A 20,104-nucleotide genomic window follows, 5' to 3' on the forward strand; every position below is an offset into this window, starting at 1 on the left:
TTATGTATTATGGAGGCATTCGGACATTAATTTTTATTTTGAAATCGTATCTCTTATAATAAACCTATGTCCACACAGGAATGAACCAAATATATTAATACATTTGAAAAGTGTATTAGGAATATAGCATCAGATGTTAGTTCTGTATGCCCACTCTTTGAATAATTGTATGCACCACCCATCTATGCAGTAATATGAGCTGTTTGATTTATACGGCCCATATCCCTAGCTTACCCTACTTTGACATAGATTTCAACCTCAAATAGCTGGTTGCAAGACCTCAATGGCAACTACACTGAAAAGTAGGGAGCCATTACAGTCATGAAATTAAATACTGATTGTTGCTAAAGTCATTTGCAAAATCTCTTAGCCTACTGAAACTTAAAAACAGGGGAGTTTTCAATAAGGATCTATATGTTACTGAATAAAATAAGGTAGGTTTCATACAGTTGAATTTCAAAGCATTATATTAACTTAAAGCATCCCTCTCTCTTTCTCTAATGAGCTATAGGATAAGGCTCTCCTTGTAAAACCGTAAACCTGGGAAGGTAAGGTGTCACACGTAGCAGTCTAAAGCATGTAGTTTTTAGTAATTTCTTCTGAAACCAGACACTACATTTTGTATTTCAAGTTAAGATAAACAAATATTCAAGACATCCCACCAGATGAGAGATGCACTCGCTGTAATAAACTGTAAGGGAAAAAAAGATACGACTTCCCAGCAGCCTCTCCCCAGTTGAGAGATACTATTGCCCATGCCCAAGTGCTGCCTTGCCATGATCTGCTGACAGACTTTCACCAGAACAAGTCCTCGGAGAGAGGATCTAAGAGATATTTATTAATTGAAGGCAGAGACCTACATTATGTATCTGTGTATTCAGAAAAAGAACTACTATAAAATGAACTTGTTATAACCCAATTCCTGAGCTCTAGAACATCTGAGTGTAGGAGCAACTCTTCCTGGGTAGGTGAGTGACTGACCTACCTTCCATGCAAACAGAGTAGAGCTACAAAGAACAAGAGAAGGGGTTTCTACATGTGTATAACTGATGTATGTGGATGGCTTATTCATGTAGAGGCCAAAGGCCAGAAACTACATTCTTTGGAAAAGGAAGCTCATTACAACTCCATTTCTCATATGAACCTATTGCAGGAAGTAACTTTGAGGAGATTAGACTTGATTTCACAATGAGTATTTGTGGTTATAGCTCCTGGAAAGAGGGTGTCTTATAAATCTGATTTGAATAATACCGGAGGACATATCTTTTCCCTATATCTTTTTTATAAAACATGGACCCTAGCCTGCAGAATTCCATCCCTGCAAAGTCACGAAATAGATATTAATTACAAAATGCAGCGAGCTGTTTGGGAATTTATAAGGCAGGTTTTTAGATAAAAGTTAAAGAGCAAAAGAGCTGGAATAAAATGAGCCACAAGCAGAACAGACATCCATTTTGTTGGGTATAATCTAGTATCTTTTCTGTATTTGTGAAAATCCTCAGATAAGAAGTCAGCAGTGGCCAATTGGCAGGAAACAGAAATTCTGTGTGGGCTGCAAGGTTTATAAAAATTCCAGTGTATATGAAGTCTAAGAATTTACTGCTAATTTATTTCATGTAGAAAATACTGGCAGCAGCAGCAGACTCTTGTATAGCTAAATATTCGATAAACTTGTGGGATTACATAATTCAATGGGCCATATTCAATACTGACTGGCATTCTACTTTACTCTGGGCTTAGGCAGAGTGAGCACAGTTCAATCAGAGGAACACTCTCCCATGATATCATCAGGTGAAGAGGGATTGCTGAACAAAAAAAGACTCAGCAGTCAGAGTCAGATCTCCCATGAAGAGAAAAGCAGTAACAGAGGAATTTAAGGCACTCTCTTCTCATGGCAGATGTTCTCTTTTCCCTAATGAAATGGGAAACAAAGAGTGATGCCTTCTTCTTACTAACCACCACTACTATAGAAGGGGAGAAAAACAACAAATGAGCCCACCCATCAACTAAAAAGGATAGGTGATCTGAAATACGCAAATTAAGCACAGCCCTTGAGGACCCCTATCTGGAAAAATCATGGAGCAGGGTTGAAATAACTGGCTCTGTGGATATGGAGGAAGTGGTGGATGTGACATATCTTGACTTTAGCAAAACTTTTGATACGGTCTCCCAACAGTATTCTTGCCAGCAAGTTAAAGAAGTATGGATTGGATGAATGGACTTAAAGCTGGCTAGATCGTTGGGCTCAACGGGTAGTGATCAGTGGCTCGATATCTAGTTGGCAGCCGGTATCAAGCGGAGTGCCCCAGGGGTTGGTCCTGGGACCGGTTTTGTTAAACATCTTCATTAATGATCTGGATGATGGGATGGATTTCACCCTCAGCATGTTTCCGGATGACACTAAGCTGTGGGGAAAGGTAGATATGCTGGAGGGTAGGGACAGGGTACAGCGTGACCTAGACAAGTTGGAGGATTGGGCTAAAAGAAATCTGATGAGGTTCAACAAGGACAAGTCCAGAGTCCTGCACTTAGGAAGGAAGAATCCCATGCACTGCTACAGGCTGGGGATCGACTGGTTAAGCGGCAGTTCTGCAGAAGACCTGGTGATTACAGTGGATGAGAAGCTGGATGAGAGTCAACAGAGTGCCCTTGTTGCCAAGAAAGCTAACAGCATATTGGGCTGCATTAATAGGAGCACTGCCAGCAAATCGAGAGACGTGATTATTCCCTTTTATGTGGCACTGGTGAGGCCACATCCTGCGTCCAGTTTTGGGCCCATCACTTCAGAAAGGATGTGGACAAATTGGAAAGAGTCCAGCGGAGGGCAACGAAAATGATTAGGGGGCTAGTGCATATGACTTATGAGGAGAGGCTGAGGGAACTGGGCTTTTTAAGTCTGCAGAAAAGAAGAGAGAGGGGATTTGATAGCAGCCTTCAACTACCTGAAGTGGGGTTCCAAAGAGGAGGGAGCTAGGCTACTCTCAGTGGTGACAGATGACAGAGCAAGGAGCAATAGTCTCAAGTTGCAGTGGGGGAGGTCTAGGTTGGATATTAGGAAAAACTATTTCACTAGGAGGGTCATGAAGCACTGGAATGGGTTACCTAGGGAGGTGTTTTTTTAAGGCCTTGCTTGTCAAAGCCTTGGCTAGGATGATTTAGTTGGGGATTGGTCCTGCTTTGAGCAGGGGGTTGGACTAGATGACCTCCTGAATTCTCTTCCAACCCTGATATTTTATGATTCTATGATCTGGTATAAGATATGGAGTGAAAGCCCCAAGACAGACTTGTGTTGCAGCATCAGATTCACTTTAAAACCACAAAAATGAAAAAAACAGATTTTAAAAATGAGATTTTATTGTGCTCAGAGGTGAGGATGCATGGCTCACAGAACTGTACTGCGCTGTGCTGTTCAGGAAAAATCCATAAAATCCAGCTATCAATGTTATGATTTTATCATGATGCATAAAATACTGACTGTTCTTAGAAAGTGGTCTTGGGTAACAACCCATCTATAATTCTTCAACAAGACTGACACATAATATGAGAACACCAGTAGGAAGGTGGGAGAAAAATTTAGCATGGAACAGACAATGTATTTCTTCTCAAAAATTCTCATAAGGGAAAATTTACCAACCATCCCTACATCCCCGAATAGTCTTGTGTCCAAAATACTTATCAGAATCTTGCACAATAGGAACTTCCTAGTCTAAACAAGAGAAATAAGCACAGTATCTTAGAGATCACTGAGTGGTAATTGTTGGCAAGCCATAATTATTTTAATGGCGACCAAGATACAGAACTCTCCAGAACCTGAAGGTAATATCATGGTCTTCACTTAAGGAAAAGAAGCAAAAAACAATTAATTTTCCTTTGAGATTGAGGATCAATCATCCAGAAAAATAAGCAGAAAGCCCTGAATGACAAGGAGCAACCTACAAAGTGAATGAGATAAATCCCTATGTTTTGACAGTGGCCGATTCCAAGGAGCTGTTCCCCAGTCTATATTGAAAATTCTGAGATGCTGCTTTCAGTAAATTATTCATGGGCCATTAGTTGCTTTTCACAATTTAAAGACATTTATGCTGGCCAGCGTGCCTTTCATGTTGCCAATACATTTGCTCAAAAGAAAAGCCATACTGAAGCCGCAGTGTTTTATTCTCTGATGGCAAGATAGATTCACTGCTGCCCATAATACTTTTGAAAGTGGAAGACATTGGCTTCTGCTGAGAGACACTCCTACACACCTATTGCTAGTATGAGAAGGCAATTATTAACTGCCAAAAAAGTTATAAGAGGGAAATTACTATTTTCAGTAGGTGATAATGTAAATGTGTTTAGCTTAGGGATCACTTTTTTAATAATTAAAAGTTTATTTTCTATTTTCAGTAGACTCATTTAAAATTGTGGTGTCAAACATAAAAGAATTCAGCCTTCATCCCAACTACCAACATATACTCTCAGATTATGGCAGATCAGTACATTTATTGGCCATTTCCCTATACTGGCAGAATATTATGTTAAACAGCTGAGAGTTTAAAGCCCCCAAAATAAACTGATTCCCAAGTTTAATCAGTATTATCCACGAGAGCCAATGAGTCTGGAATTCTTGACATCCCATTTAATGCGAGATGCATTAGTGCATTATATTTGGAAAGACATTCCCAGTGCCACAGAGTTAAAATGATATCCAATTACACAAGTCTCAGAATAGCTATGGTCTCTCTCTAAAGTTGAGCATAATGTTTCCACCAAGGTTCAGTGAACTACAAATTTTCAACTACACAATATATTTGAAAAAGATTCATTTTAAGAAACAGAACCTTTTGTGACAAGATTTAAAGATGAAAATAAAAAAAGTTTGTCTGTTCATCTGAAAACTCTTCTTTGTAGTCTTTATATATATAGACTTCTTTGTAGTCTTTATATATATAGACTTTATATATATATGGAAACAAGTTTTACAAATAACATCTGAAGCAATTTAGAATTTAAAATAAACTCAATGCACTCAATTAAAACCAGGTACAGAAATAACATCAGAACAAGGAAGTCACTGGGTATTGCAGTACTTACATCTTCAGGTAATGATGTAAAGAACTTAGTGAATGTACTACCATTCCATTAACAGCACCTAAACCAAAATATTCTCATATAATCTTAACATTTAACATTACCTGAATGCTGAAAATGCATGCAATCCTGATTGCACATCGTATGCCTTCCAAGCAAAGAGATGCAACTTCTGTATCATCACAGTCTTGTAGACCCACACTGAATGCAGCTAGGAATGGTGTCCATGCCAACTGGAACACAATAAAACACACCTTACATTAATTTTTAATATTCAATCTCAATAACAGAAAACTTTATTCCAACAGAAAAAGAAGTATAAACATCACTGTATCTCACTGAAAAATAATAAAAAAACAAAATGCTTAATCCACAACAACTTCGGAGTGGACTTTCTACTAAAAAGAAATGGGAAGTAGAAATAGGGAAAAGGAGTAATAGTAAAGTTATAAGGCAAGGAGATGATGATTTTGGACCAACTGCAGTGTAATACAGACACACAGTTTCTAGTGACAATGCAGTCTTGTCCAGAGCATTTTTTTAAATTATAAATGTTTGTTATTTAGGCAGTGCCAGGGGTTCTAAAAGAGAGAAGCTGTGTGTAAGTTATATATAGTGGATATTGTTTTTATATTATCTAGATAACAGTTCTCCATATGCATACATAATTCTTTGCATAATCAGAAACAAATATATATATTTGTATATAAAAGTTCTGACAATAGCCCCAAAACTTAATTGCACAGTGAAAGGTGCAATTCAAATTTGCTGAATGGTGCCATCCTGACACACACAATTTCAGAGAATTGCTCCCATATAAAGAGTCAGATTGACAAAAATGTAACTGTAGAGTTCATGAACAGTTTTTCAAGAAAATATTTATCCTAGTCCGTGCCTTACTTGTTAGAGGAAGTAAGATAGCTGAGTGGATCAGTCTATCTATAGCATATTATTATAATGATTTTATATTAGTTAAACAGCATGGCTAACTACTATTTGGCCTTTTTCATACGATGAAAAAACCCTAACTATACAATAATCATCCCTACCAAGGTGCAAGGGGTGGAGATAGAAGGAAAGACAGTTTTTCCCCTCTCCAGAGAAGGGGATCCGGACATTCCTTCAGTGACATAACTTTCAGTACTTCAGTTTGAATTTTGAATGGCTAGAAGGGGAGATTAGATTTCTATTACTTTAGCACGTCTTTTTCCTTTTCTTTTCACACTGAGATTTTCCATAAAGTTTATGTGGACAGCAGTACTATAAGTCATTAAGAGTGTTTCTAATGGGACACTGCATACTACAATTTTGCTGTTTGGTGTGTTACACATACAGTTAGATTCACATTATGGTAACTTTCTAGAATTTCTTCAAAATGTACAATTTGCTCATTTAGGATGAAAATCATCCCTTATGAAGCACAAGCCCTATTTTGAGGATTTAAGTGGTTCACAGGCCTTGTGGTGGCACACAAGGTGAATTTCACCTGCACTTATTTTTATCATGATATATAACATCACTAGGTTATAAATTTCACTACTTCATTAACAGGAAAAGATATGCATACAGATTTGAGAACATTTACAGAACCTAGATATAAAGAAAGCCAGGATGGAGTGAGCAAATATTTATTCTTTACTACATTGTAATCACTACTTTGAGACGATATTTATTATTCCAATCACTGGCTCTAAACGTTAAGCTGTATTATTGGTTGGGATTTGATAGCAGCCTTCATGACTGGGAATGATAAAAGGATGAATGTCTTGGAGCTGAGTCTATTACACCTCTACCTCGATATAATGCGACCCGATATTACACGAATTCAGATATAACGCGGTAAAGCAGTGCTCCAGAGGGGTGGGAGGGGAGGTGTGCACACTCCGGTGGATCAAATCAAGTTCGATATAACGCGGTTTCACCTATAACAGTAAGATTTTTTGGCTCCTGAGGTAGAGGTAGAGGTAGAGGTGTAATTAGAAACTCAAAGAGGAATAGATATATCCACTGGAAGCTCACATTACAGCTTTGGGTTTTTCTCCCTTTAAAAAGGGATAGGTTTTGCAGATATTCTTCTCTGCAAAGTAAAGAGAAAATTTTATAAAAATGGGAAGTTTGTTATTTTACATACGCTATGTGACTGACAACACATTCCTTAACTTAGATGGATCAATTTCAGTTTTTTAAAAAATACTTACGAAACTCACACGTCTATAAATAATGTCTGTCACAGTTCAAGGCAACTGCATATGTATTTCTACTCTGTGGTCCAGCAAGGGCACCAACTCGAGGCTCTGGCTTCTCAGCCATCACCGCTCTTGGGCAGAGACCCACATCTCCCTCCTGCCAGGCATTTATCCAGGCTGCACTGTTCCCTGCCTACACTATGTTATTCCCAGTAAGCCAGACTCCCTAGACAAACCAGCGCCTGTGCTTTGCTTTTGCCTCAGAGGATATAAACAGTATAATTGCCCTCAGTTACAAGTTACCACACAGATCTTGCTAAGCAAGCCTATTTATATGCAAGGTGAAAGCATTACAGAGACAACCTATTAAAAACAACAAAGGAATCTATATACATCATGAAAAGCTTATCAGAGGTCACCTCAACTTTAAGGTCTTCCAGGTGTCAGTCTTTCCAACCCTTCCTTAAGGATTGCTCCCCACAACCCGGACAGAAGGTTCTGCCCGTTCGTATGATCACAAAAAAAAGTCCCTCTTTCAGTTTAAATTCAGGCTATTTATCAGTTACCTTTGAAGAATCCAATTTGAACCAATTTATGCAAGACTGTCCAGATGATGGCACCGCTCTGAATGTGTTAAAATCTGAGTGAATTTGCCTAATCACTTTAACTGTCCTTTGTTTCTGGAGAGCGGTGAAAGCACCTTTACTTGTTAAGCTCCCCACTCCTGAAGCCCTTCCACCACTATAGGAAAACGGTCTAGCAGGAGAGAAAGGCTTTGCCAGTTCCCCACTGCTGGAGCCATTTCTCACCACAACAAAAGGCCCTGGCAGTGAGGAGCTGCTGAATCCTTTCCCCACAGCCTCCCTACTTCCGGAGCCTTTCACTGACACTTGTAGCCACACACCACAATGTGGACGTAGTGAGCTTTTTACGCCAGCACATAGCTAAACATACATTACACACCGCCACCAGTGGGGTGTAGCGTAGACAAAGCCAGAGTGTGCAACTCCCTACCCATTCTGAAGTCTCACTGTCTCTGTCCTGACTCAGGTAACAGCACTGCTGGGCCTGCACATGACTGTTGGCTCCATACCATTTTCTCCTTTCCCAGGTTTGACTTCCTGATGTTACCTGGCCCAGTGGAGGGATTAGGAACTGAGAGTGGGGGATCTGGGATGCATGCGGCATTCAGGCTGAAGTGCAGAGGGAATTGCAGTGAAGGGGGACTTTCTCCTCACAAATATATCTCACCCTGCCCTGTCTTTAGTGGCTAGAAACCTCTTCAACACGCCTCCCAATAGCAACACATAATCGACAGAAAGGTAGCCAGTTCCCAGATGTTTCTGGTTTTAATTTAATAATACAACTCTTTGAGCTAAACCAATAATAAATTTCACACCCTATCAAAGCATCAGATTGTGTGTGGTGGTGAAGTGATGTGGATAACTGCTTGCTGAAGGCTGGAATGAAACCACCACCATGTCTTTTGTTGGTGTGACCGAGAGTGACATTTGAACCCATGTCGCCAGATGTGAAAAGCCAAATACAGTAACCCATTGTGTCAGTTGCCATGTACATTTTTAATATGAACTTGTGCTAGCAGAATGTGCTAAGTCTTCATTTTCACCAAACTACCAAGCCCCTTCACCGTTCTGTGCATTCATACAATCAGACATTGGCAGCTCCGTAACATGATGTTGTGGACATCTTACACTGGTTCTTTTGCATTGTCTACTAAGCATTTGCTTTTAAGACCTGCATAATGCTTCACAGTTTCCCTTTTGCTGACATTTATGGTATTTTGTTTCTCAGGCGGATACACTTTCCACAAATATTGTGATGTTCCACCACATCTTCCATATATTTCTGTTCTCTTTTTGCTGTCGGTCTTCTGTCCGAGTTTCCTCTGGGTTTTCCTTTTATGTTTCTTCTTGAGCTTTATAGGTTGAAATTTTTGCATCATCGCAAGCATCCCTGTGTTCCCATTTATATTCTGTGGGAGATGCACAGCATTCCCAGTGAAACATCATCTGTTTTATCAGAGTTTTTACATACAGTCTTCTGATCAGTATGTCGTCTGCCTCATCTTCCAGGGCATACGAGGACATTTATTTAGTACCCATCACTGTTACTGACAATCCTGATGCAACATGAAACTGCTCAAAATGACCTGTTCATTTTAGCCATGTCTTCTCAGCAAAATTAAGACTTTCGAGAAGGGTTAGTGGAAATACTGACTCCATTTCCCTCAAAAATGAACTTTTCTTTGCAGGCTCATTTTCATCCTGTTTTTCTGCTGTTTCTGTGCCCTTAAGCTACCTTAGTTTTCTCCCTCCATGCCTGTGGCTTCCTTCCTCTTCCAACAGGAGCTTGGCCTTTTTCCTGTAGCTCTCTTGTGACCTGCAGTGCAGTTCTTCTGCAAAGTCTCCTCTTCATGGAGTTCATATTTTTCTGTCCTATCTTTTTGTCTCTCTCCTCTTCGGGCTGGGACTTTTCCTGCCCTCACAGCCCTACAAGAGCCGCAGCTCTCTCCTCTTTCTATTCTACAGTGCAGCCCTGACAACACAGCTTGTTCTGGATGTTGTTCCAAGTGCTTAGGGATGAGGAAAACAACCCCTCCTTGCTCTGAGTAACTTCACATACTCCTTTCTTCCTTTCTCCTTGTTCCGACACTGTTTGTTGAAGTGCAGGCAGAAGTGAAGAGCACAGGGGTATATACGGTTGCATGCAGGGCAAGAGCTTTATTCCTAATAGCGTGGAAGTGGTTGAATTTATTCCAGGTGTAATGAGACCTATAGTATTAACTCTAAGAACTTCCTACTTCAGCAGGAGTTTGAACTGATAATCCCACTCCAGGTTGGTTCAGGAGTAAGCCACCTTCTCATAGAGTACTCTTCTCAGTTACCAAAAGACATCTGGTGCTCTGCTCTGCATTTGACAGTGTTACCATGATAGACAGAAACACATTTGAATATATATTCTTAATCTGGGAGCTGTTAATCTGAAAATCAGTTTTTAAAGTGGGGCAAATAGAAGATTGCTTAGATCTACACCAAGGTAAGGACAAGCAATTCAGAACCACACATTAGCAAAGATGTATCTTCAACACTAACCTACTCCTCCCATTGCAAACACTAAAAAGTAAGAAAATATTGCACACCTCTTCACTATACCCAAGGGCCCACAAATTCACAATTCCACTAAAAGCAACAGACTGTTTTGTCAGAATGAACTTCCTTTGGCCAACACACTACATACAACAAGTTAGATCTCCCTCAGAATGAAGAAGAATTCTTAACCAGAGAGCTGGGCTGTGTAACAGTTACTGACTGACTATATTGCCTTGTCATTTCCCTCCTATGCAAATCCCTTCACTCTATTGCCTTCTCTCAACAAATATTAACAGTTTCTCATCCATTCCTCATCCTTTACCCTGCACATTTCTCCTCAATTTCTCTTCTACCTTTTTCATTCCTTGTTTCAGGATGTCTCCCCGCCACCTTTTTGAGCAATTCCTTTTCAAAATAAAAAACACTTACTTTAAAAATACACCCCTTTTCTTCAGCTTTAGCTGTAGTAGATAAAGGGCTTCAGTTCCTCCTTTGAAATTAGGCCTTACTGGTGGGCAAAATAATGAGAGGATGAACTATTTCACCCATCACTCCCTTTTGGGGGTCCTTAAAAGAAAAGAAATGTTAAGGGGGAAACTGTCTGCAGAGGATGTCTGACATTTGATGGCTGGGAAGCAGGTGGACTGGAAAAAGTATGCTTCACTGTCATGGCTGCCATCCCAAGAGTCTCCTGGGACCACAGGATTCAATGTAAGATCACTGGGCCTTTGTTGTCCTGATCTTGAAAGATGTTCTGACTAAATGAGGCCAAAGACCAGTCGACACTCCCACCTCCACTGGCTTTGGCTAAATCCCGACCACCACCTGGGATGTGAGATTTTGGTTCCTGCTGTCACCTCTTCCCCCCATCATGTATCCTTTTCCTTCTGTTTCCTACACCTCTCCTTTTGCCTTCTGTGTCTGACTTAGCCAGCCTTTAAATGCCTTTCCTTTAGTTTTTGTATCTTTACGAAAAGGTTGAAAGGATTTTTAATGGTGCGCACCATGGTACTAAGTAGACCGAGGGCTCTGTATTCAGAACCCTGAACCTTGTTTAAAATTATTGTTGTACAGTAACAAAGCCATGTTAATATCTTTGGTCTGGTCTACATTTGGGGGGAGGGGACAGGAATGGATCTAATATATGCAACTTCAGCTACGAGAATACCGTAGCTGAAGTCGACGCATCTTAGATCGACTTAGACTGACTTACTTAGTGTCCTCGCGGCACAGGATCGACGGCTGCCGCTCCCCCGTCGACTCGGCTTCCGCCTCTCGCCCTGGTGGAGTTCCGGAGTCGACGGGAAGTGCATTCGGGGATAGATGTATTACGTCTAGATGAGACGTCATACATCAATCCCCAACAGATCGATCACTACCCGCCGATCCGACGGGTAGTGTAGACATACCCTGTGACTCTCTGGGCCCATTTATTCCATCAAAATTAATATAACAGAACACACAAGAATGGAAAAGGAGGGGGAGCAGAGAGAAAGCAGGAGAAAGGGAGAGGACAGGTAGGAAGCTTTTAAAATATATATTAAAAAGTTACTTATGCAAATGAAGACTTATCATTCCTAAGCAGCATGACATTGACAGGCACAACATCTTTCAGTAAAACAACTAAATGGTGCTTTTTATTGGTTTGGTAATATCAACCTGGGCTCTATTTCTAAAACTGTGGTTTTTAGCCCAGGATACGGTTATAAACTCATGCAGGTAGCACCCCCTCAAGTTATTTAAACACTTCTAAACCTCCAGGATAGATTAAGTAATGTGATTTTTTTTTTAAACAATTCTGATTGTTTCACATTGTAAAAGAATTAAAGTCCAGGAAGATTTAGATTACTCTTCTGGAAGTTTTGAAAGACCGAACATTACCACTGAAATAATATGGAATCCCACAGTATTTCTAACAATGCCTTGCAATCACAGTGTTCCAAGTTAACATTATATACCCATGTAGAATTTCAATACAGAACATGAGAATCTCACCTTGAACATTGGTCTCACATGCTCCAAATGGGTTGCACTAGTAAAAGGTGCCTGAACATGGCTCACTGCTTCCATGAGGGCTTTTGCTGTTTTAGCCATCTGTTCCATTTCCAAGTTATATAGAAGTCGTCTCTGCTTTTCACTAGCAACATCTATAAACACATTTTTCCTTTTACATTTGTGTTTTAGTCAAGGCTTTCTCACAGAAAGTAAAATAGTAATTTAGTTACATTCATCATTTAAATGTTGTATTCTGATATATTTAGACACTAATGACATCTAAAAGTTAATGCAAATTTATCTTGTTTGTTTATACTGTAGTATAAAATCAAATTACATCAATGCACTAATAACAAAAGTATGTGAGTAGTGAAATGTTTGTTTTTAAAATGATAGTTTACCTTAATTTTAGTCTATATAGAAATAATCTATATAATAAATCAAAGAAAGCTTATGACTGAACTGAAGCAATCTATTTTAAGAAGAAATACTAAGCAAGGTATATGGGCTGGATTAATTTCACAAAGTGGACAGAGATTTTATATCAAATTATCACCACAGCGAGGAAGGATTAAGTGTGGAAAGATAAATATTTATCTCTTTCTCAAATGTATGTGGCAAAATGCCTTAACACCTTTTCATGCTGGTATTGAAGCTTCTATCTCAAAGTGAGACACAACCCAGAGAGAGTACAATAAAAAGAAATAAACACTTAAATTTTCAGGGAACATTTAATTCATCAGAGTTTAACGGCTTTATAAAAAGGAAAAATAAACTGCTAGACAGAAACAAGCTGAAGAGCAGGAAAAAAGAGGTAGCTACAGATGGAGACTTTTGACGTTGGAAAGGAGTTATGAGCAGAGTGTTCTTGGGGGCTAGTTTTAGAATAATTCATTAACTATATATACACAGAAGAAATTGGGGTAGCTTTATAAAAACAGGATCTTCATATTTGCAGAAAATATGAAAACCGAGTGCACACAATGAGGAACCGGCAGATTCAAGAACATTTGGATCATTAAAATGATGGTCCAGAAGACAAACTGTTAAATGTTTTTTAAAATTATTTAAGGAAGGAACCAATCAATCTAGGGAACGTGTGCTAAACGAGCAATCATAAGCCATAATGAAAACAAGATTTTGAGGTGTTATTGTGGGGAAAATCATAGAATATGAGGGTTGGAAGGGACCTCAGGAGGTCATCTAGTCCAACCCCCTGCTCAAAGCAGGACCAATCCTTAACTAAATCCCCAAATCGCCCCTCAAGGATTGAACTCACAAGCCTGGGTTTAGCAGGCTAATGCTCAAACCACTGAGCTATCCCTCCCCGCATTACTGCATTAAAACAAGATATTGCTATAGGTGATGGACAGGATACAAAACAAAATGTGATATGGTTACTTTATTATAAAGGTCTCCTGTGGAATACTGTATACAGTATTCATCACTGTACAACAGCAAAAACTATGCTACCAAGGAAGTGCTGTGTAGAGCAACAAAGATGACACCTGGACTAAACAATATCAATTCTGAGGCAAGATAAAGTCAGAATAAACCCAGTTTAATTTACACATAAGACTTCAAGGGAGCATAACTGACTTTCAAAATTAAAGTCAATTACTGCAGAAGATGACATAACTGAAGCCAAAAAGATGACCTGAACAAGAGCTCTGTGTACCTCTAAAGCTTTTTTCTCTAACCAACAGAAATTGGTCCAATAAAAGATATTACCTCACCCACGTTGTCTCGACAAAAAGAAAGGAATTGATGGGTATGGGCAAAGAGTAAGAAAGCGAGAATAAGATTAAATTTAAAGAGGGCAGGAATTTTGGGAGCCAGAGTTCTCAAATATTAAGTTCACAGAAAGAATCATTTAGTACTACATGTAAGAACCTGTAAAATTAATCATCATAGGTTCACATTTCATAAGATACAAAAGAAGAAGGGGAAAAAAAAGTGAGAGAGAAAGCAAATTGAACCTCATTTCAGATTTCCTAGTGCATCCTTTCCTCTGTGTTTCTCTTAATATGTATGTTTTTTCAGGGTAGGTACTCGTGTATAGTATGGCACTGAGATTACTACTGTTGCTAAACAAATAACTATTCACAGCGACATTAAACAAGGCGCTGTTAGTTTAGTACACCACATTCTTAACACCAGGAGACCACATTATGAAATAAAAGAGCCAACATTTATTCTGTGATGACTGACACACTGCTGGTACTTACTTTGTTTACTAGATTTTGTGGGTATTACTAGTTCTTTCGTTTCCTTCATAGATATCTTCTTCCCTGCTATTTCATTATAGATAGCTGACAGATACTCCTCAGGAAGGTCCTTACTGTCATTGATACCTCTGTTCATCTTAATATACTGCTCCTTGGTCATTTTGTTCTTTACCTGGAAACCAAAAAGAAGCAAATAGTATGAATGAGAGGGGCAAAGGGGAAGATTTTTAAATGGATTTAGACACCTAAACAGGCAGATAGGTGCCTAAGTCCACCAGATAATCACCACTGACATTTTCAAAGTCACATCTCAGGTGTTACCTAATCCCTCAAAGTGGCTAAGTTTCCACCAGTCAGCATTTTCAAAACGGTCTAAGTGCTGCTGCCACCCCACCAGCGGTAAGGAGGTGCTAGAACAGTTAGCTCAAGCCAAAGCCTGGAGGCTCCAAAGCAGAATTTTTAAATTAGGCAAGGGAATGCTTATCTTGCCAATGGGGCCTGATTAGGGTGACCAGATGTCCCGTTTTTAAAGGACAGTCCCATATTTAAGCTCTTCTGCAAATGTCCCAGCTTTCTTTTTAAAAACGGGCAAATTGTCCTGTATTTTCTGTCTCTCCTCCCCATCAGTACTGATGGGTCCTGCTTCTGGCCCGATCCCTGATCACTAGCTGCCTGCCCACCAGCAGTGAGTTGAGGGTCCAGTGGCCAATGGGCGGTGGGTGTGCAAGGCTGGTGGCAGGGCCGGACGCTCCCCTTGCTGGTCTGTCAGTGCAGCCCTCGCTGCGTGCTGGCTCTCGGCCCCGTCTCGTTTCCGACTAGCACTGGCTGTGCGCTGCAGTGGTTGGTGAGTGCAGGCAGACGCTAGGTGGCAGCTGGTTACGTGTCTCCTCTGTAGCCCACCCATCAGACCTTTATGTGCTCCCCCTCTCGCTGTCCTCTCCCTGCTTTGTCCCTTCACCCATCCCAGCCCTACTGCTCCTCCATATCCTCCCCGTCAGGGTGTGTCCCGCTCCCAGTGCGGTGCGGAGAACCAGTCCCTGGTTGGAGTGCTCAGCTCACCAACAGCCTCGCCAGAAGGCTCCTTCCTTCCCCCACTGTCGCTGGCTGGGCCAGCGCCCCAGGAAAGCCCAAGAACCTCCAGCCTGGGGCGCTGGCTAGGAGGAGCCAAGCCCTGCACGTGCCAAAGCCCTGCACAGCACTGTCACGGGGAAGCCTCTCCGCCCCTCAGGTAAGCTCTGGAGTGGCGGGTGGAAGTGATTTCCAGCCTGTTCGCACCCCAACCCTGCAGACTCCACAGCAGCGACATGGGCAGGGGCTTAGCACCCTCTTCACCTGCCCTTCCCCTGCCTGGTTATGCCCCCAAGAACCACAGGACTGCTCCATTCCCTAGGCATCCTCCCCCACTGACCCACCTCTCTGGCCGGTTTGCTGAAGCCCCTGCAGGCAGGTTCCCTGGGCCCTGGTGCACAACCCATCCTTAGGGTTTAACCCCTTCCTGCCCGTGCTGTAACAGGGGGACAGGAGGTTGCTCGGTTATGTCAGTGGCCAGCCTGGAGGTGTTAGCTGCCTTTTAACACTGTGTGGGCAGGAAAGGACAAGGAGCTTCCAGCTACAGGGGAGAGGGGAGTGTGGAAAAGATGAATTCTGCCAAGACACAGGCCAGGTCATCTCTCCCCCCTGCCCCTCCTCCCCTGTGGCTGGAAGCAGCTCCTGTCCCTTCCCTCCCACACAATGCTGAACAGCTGCTGCTGCCACATTCTGGTGTGAACCCTGGCAGAAATCTGGGGAGGGAGGACATGCGACCCTGCATGCCCCCCACGTGTTGTCTCAGGAAGACACAGTGCCAGGTACAGGAGAGGCAGGTCTGTCCTGGGGGCCCAGCCAGGCATAGAAGATGGAGAGATCCAGGAAGGATGGGTCAAGGTCAGTCTGTCACCCCCCGTTTGAGCGAGATATAGGGGCATGTGTGTGTGTGTTTGTGACCTCTTCCCGAGTGTGTTGGGGGTAGGGGTGTGTGTGTCACCTCTCCCTATGTGAACCATAAAGCCTTAAAGATAATAAGGTAAATAAAAATAATACAACTACACAGTATTTTTCTTTAATAGGAGCTCAGTCAATTTGATGTTAATTTGAACACTGGTACTGCGTAGTTCTGATTGCCAATGAACTCGCCTGAATACGAGTAATTTTACCAGGTGTCCCATATTCAGCATAGCAAACTATGGTCACCCTAGGCCTGATCCTTTAGGTGTATACTGAGCATGTCTAAGACCTGATACTCGTTAGACCCCACAGCAAGAGAGCCAGATGCAGGCTACTGACAGGCAGAGGACACAGCACATGCACAAAAGACAGCAAAACGTAGGATGAGCAGGACAGAGAGAGACTTCCAGCTGCTGGTGGACTACCTAAGCAGCTGACTTGCAATAGGTGCCTAATTCCAGAAGAGGGTTCACAGCTGGTGGATCCCAAGCAGAGAGAGGTGCTTATCTCTGAGCCATCAGGCAGGTAACCCCAGGTTAGCCACTGATGGTATGTCTACACTGCAATTAAAAACACACACCTGGCCTGTGCCAGCTGATTCTGGCTCGCAGGTCCCAGGCTTAGGGGCTGTTTAACTGAAGTGTAGATGCTGGGCTCAAGGCAGAGCTTGGGCTCTGGGACCCTCCCACCTTGCAGGGTCTTAGAGCCCAGGCTCCGGTCTGAGACCGAATGTGTACACTGCAGTTAAACAGCCTCAGAGCCCAAGTCAGCTGGCCCAGGTCAGCTGCGGGTGTCTAACTGCAGTATAGACGTATCCTTTAGGCCAATGGTTTTAAACCCTTTTTCATTGGCGGACCCCTTTGGAAATTTTAGACATAGTCTGCAGATTCCCAAGAGTCCGCGGGCCACAGGCTGAAAACCACTGCTTTAGGCACCTTAGGACCCTTTCCTTTCCCCAACCCTTTCCCTGCATTTCGTTCCTGGATAGCTTAGGCTCCCCACACAGCTGGCTGGCTTCTGAAAATCCCTTTCTTAAGCACTTAACTATCCCCAGGCACTTTACAGGGAACCTATTCAGCATGGAGCCACCTAACTCAAAGCTGAAAATTCCATCACATAGTGGGCTGCCCAGGGGCTAGGCATTGCTTCACTCAGCTGAGCAAAGCCTAAAACTATTTAAAAATCTGGCCTAAAGTTCATAGAAATCATGCTAGGATTCATGAACTCTAATGAAATCTATCCATTTATCCAACAAACTGATAACTTTTCTCATTTGTTAGTGAATTGAAGAAAGTTTGTCCGCTCAAAAAAGCAATTCTCAAAACTGGTACACAGGCAAGTGCAGACTCTTCCCTATTCATGCTCTGTTAATGTACCATAATCCTGTTTTATCCTGAAACATCCCTGTGGTAACAATTCTATTCTTAGTCATCTCTTAGTGTAGTGGGGTGGTTACCCGCTCCTGCCCTTTGGGGCTTAAAACAGGTCAAGAGAGGGCTGTGGCTAGGGCAAGAAGCCTGGGCTGATTGGGGAAGGTAGGCTCAGCTGTGGCCAAGCCCCAATCAGGCCGAACTGGCCCCTATAAGAGGCAGTGAGCCAGGAGCCCAGTCAGTCTCCCTCTGTCCGTAGAGGGAGAAGGGCCTGGCTGCAAGGTGCTAAGTAAGGAACCTAGATTTGGAGCAGGGCTGGGAAAGGGCCATGGAGCTGGGAGCTCCAGCCTGGAAAGCCCCAGGCTGCAGGCCTGCCGACAGGTCTATTAGGTACTGGGTTGCAGGGGACAGCCCATAGGTAGGCAGAGGCAGCAGGTCCAAAACCCGCTTTGCCTATGAAGAGCGGCGTACACTCTAGTCTGCCCCCAGTGAGCAGGGGCTAGATGGGGACTGTCAGTAGCCTAACACTGAGGTGAAGCAGGGATAGTGGGTGGAGGTTCCCCTGATACTGAGTGGGTTCCGCAAGGCGGGGGCAGAAACCCAGTGAAGAGACATGGGGGCCAGAGTGAGGTAAGGCAGGGCACCGGCCTGCAGAGGGCGCTCCTGGCTGGAAAATGAGCAATTCTTGAGGATGATCAGCAGGAGGCGCTGCAGGGGTGAGCCTGCACGCTTACACTTAGGAAAGCTCATCCCCTGCACAAAAAGCCTGGGTTACAGTACATACTGCTTATCAGTTACTGGTTAGGGCTGATCTCCTGCTAAAGGCAATGTGCAAGCAGAAAGGATAATCCTTTTGCAGCCCCTCCGCCAGCCGCACGGAACGGAACGATCAATGCATGTCTCTCTGGTGGCTCGTGACGTGGCTGTTAGGAGGGGGTCATTTATGCAAAACCTAATTGTAAACCATTAACAATAGTAACACTACAGATATACAGCATGTGTTGAAACTAGAGAAAATTTACAGAAGAATCCCACCAGTTCAGATGAACCAGTGTTACCACCAGTAGGAGCCCTACAGCAGATAAGACTCCCACAGCTGGACCTGTTTTACCACCAATTTAAAGCAAGCATAATTGAAATCATGGTTAAATGGGTCCTGTAGCAGGAGTCTACACTACGACTCCAACAGGGGCAAAACATCATTTCATCTGAACCAAAGGACTTTTTTTAAAAAACAACATTTCCCCAGCGTAGACAAGACTCCCCTCTCAGTTATATGAAATGGTGAAATTATGTGGGCATTACATGATACTGATGAACATATGGTAGAGATTAAGCCAAGATCCAAATTAATCAATAAGCATAAAAACAAAACTATTATGGCACACAGCCTAAACAATCTAATCTAAGTTTATTACCTTTTCAAGGTTAAATCAGAGGTGGTACCAAATACTCTAATAATTTCAAATGTGGTGAGTATTGCATTTATAAAGGAGCTGCACTGACTGGGGTCTTTAAGCATAATTTTCCCAAATGGTGAAGTTACACGAACCTCTTTCAGTTTTCAAACTGGATGGAACCAGGGCAGATTTAAGATAAAACAGTAGTTAGTATCTGCAAGAATTCTGGCTTTGATTGTAAAACCAGTCACTAAGGAGTAGTATAATATAAAAACCAGTGGATATAACTCAATTCAATTAAAGCTAAGAAAGAAAGAAAGAGACATCTCACTGCAGGAATGGCCTAGCAGACTTGAACTGAAAACTTCAGAAGCAAAAGAAACACAGATTGTGTGTGTTATTTAGACGGCGCAGACTTATTAATGTTAGACTTCAGGTAGTACATCAGTATAGAGTAGAGCACAAAAATATTACAAATACATTGCGTAAAAGTTGAATGCTCTTATGTTAGAAATTCTGTGACATGCACCTAGTCATTTAAAAGTACAAGAAATGTTGTTTACATGAAACCTGACGTATGAGAAAGTTCTTTATAGCAACATACCTGTGGGCTATGAAGATCTGTCGTTAACATGATAATTGAGTAAGCTAAGACATATGCAGTGTCTGCACTAGCAAAAAGGGTTTGCCTGAAAAAAACAACGAAGCCACATATTACTAATTCTTACTCATTACTCAGTTTCACAAAAACATTAAAATAAG

General features: G+C 42.0%; 1 protein-coding gene across 1 annotated transcript in view; it reads right to left on the minus strand.

Annotated features, from left to right (window-relative positions):
- The window catches only part of ARFGEF1 (ADP ribosylation factor guanine nucleotide exchange factor 1), a 171,072-nt gene that overhangs the window by 40,476 nt on the left and 110,492 nt on the right, over positions 1-20,104 (minus strand). The window contains exons 17-20 of the mRNA XM_039524399.1: positions 19,947-20,031; positions 14,590-14,761; positions 12,362-12,513; positions 5,175-5,303 (exon numbers count right to left, since the gene is read on the minus strand). Coding sequence (XP_039380333.1) covers positions 5,175-5,303; positions 12,362-12,513; positions 14,590-14,761; positions 19,947-20,031 — 538 coding nt within the window. The remainder of the gene's footprint in view (positions 1-5,174; positions 5,304-12,361; positions 12,514-14,589; positions 14,762-19,946; positions 20,032-20,104) is intronic.

The sequence above is a fragment of the Mauremys reevesii genome, linkage group 2 (genome assembly GCF_016161935.1).
Source record: "Mauremys reevesii isolate NIE-2019 linkage group 2, ASM1616193v1, whole genome shotgun sequence".
Lineage (NCBI taxonomy): Eukaryota > Metazoa > Chordata > Testudines > Geoemydidae > Mauremys > Mauremys reevesii.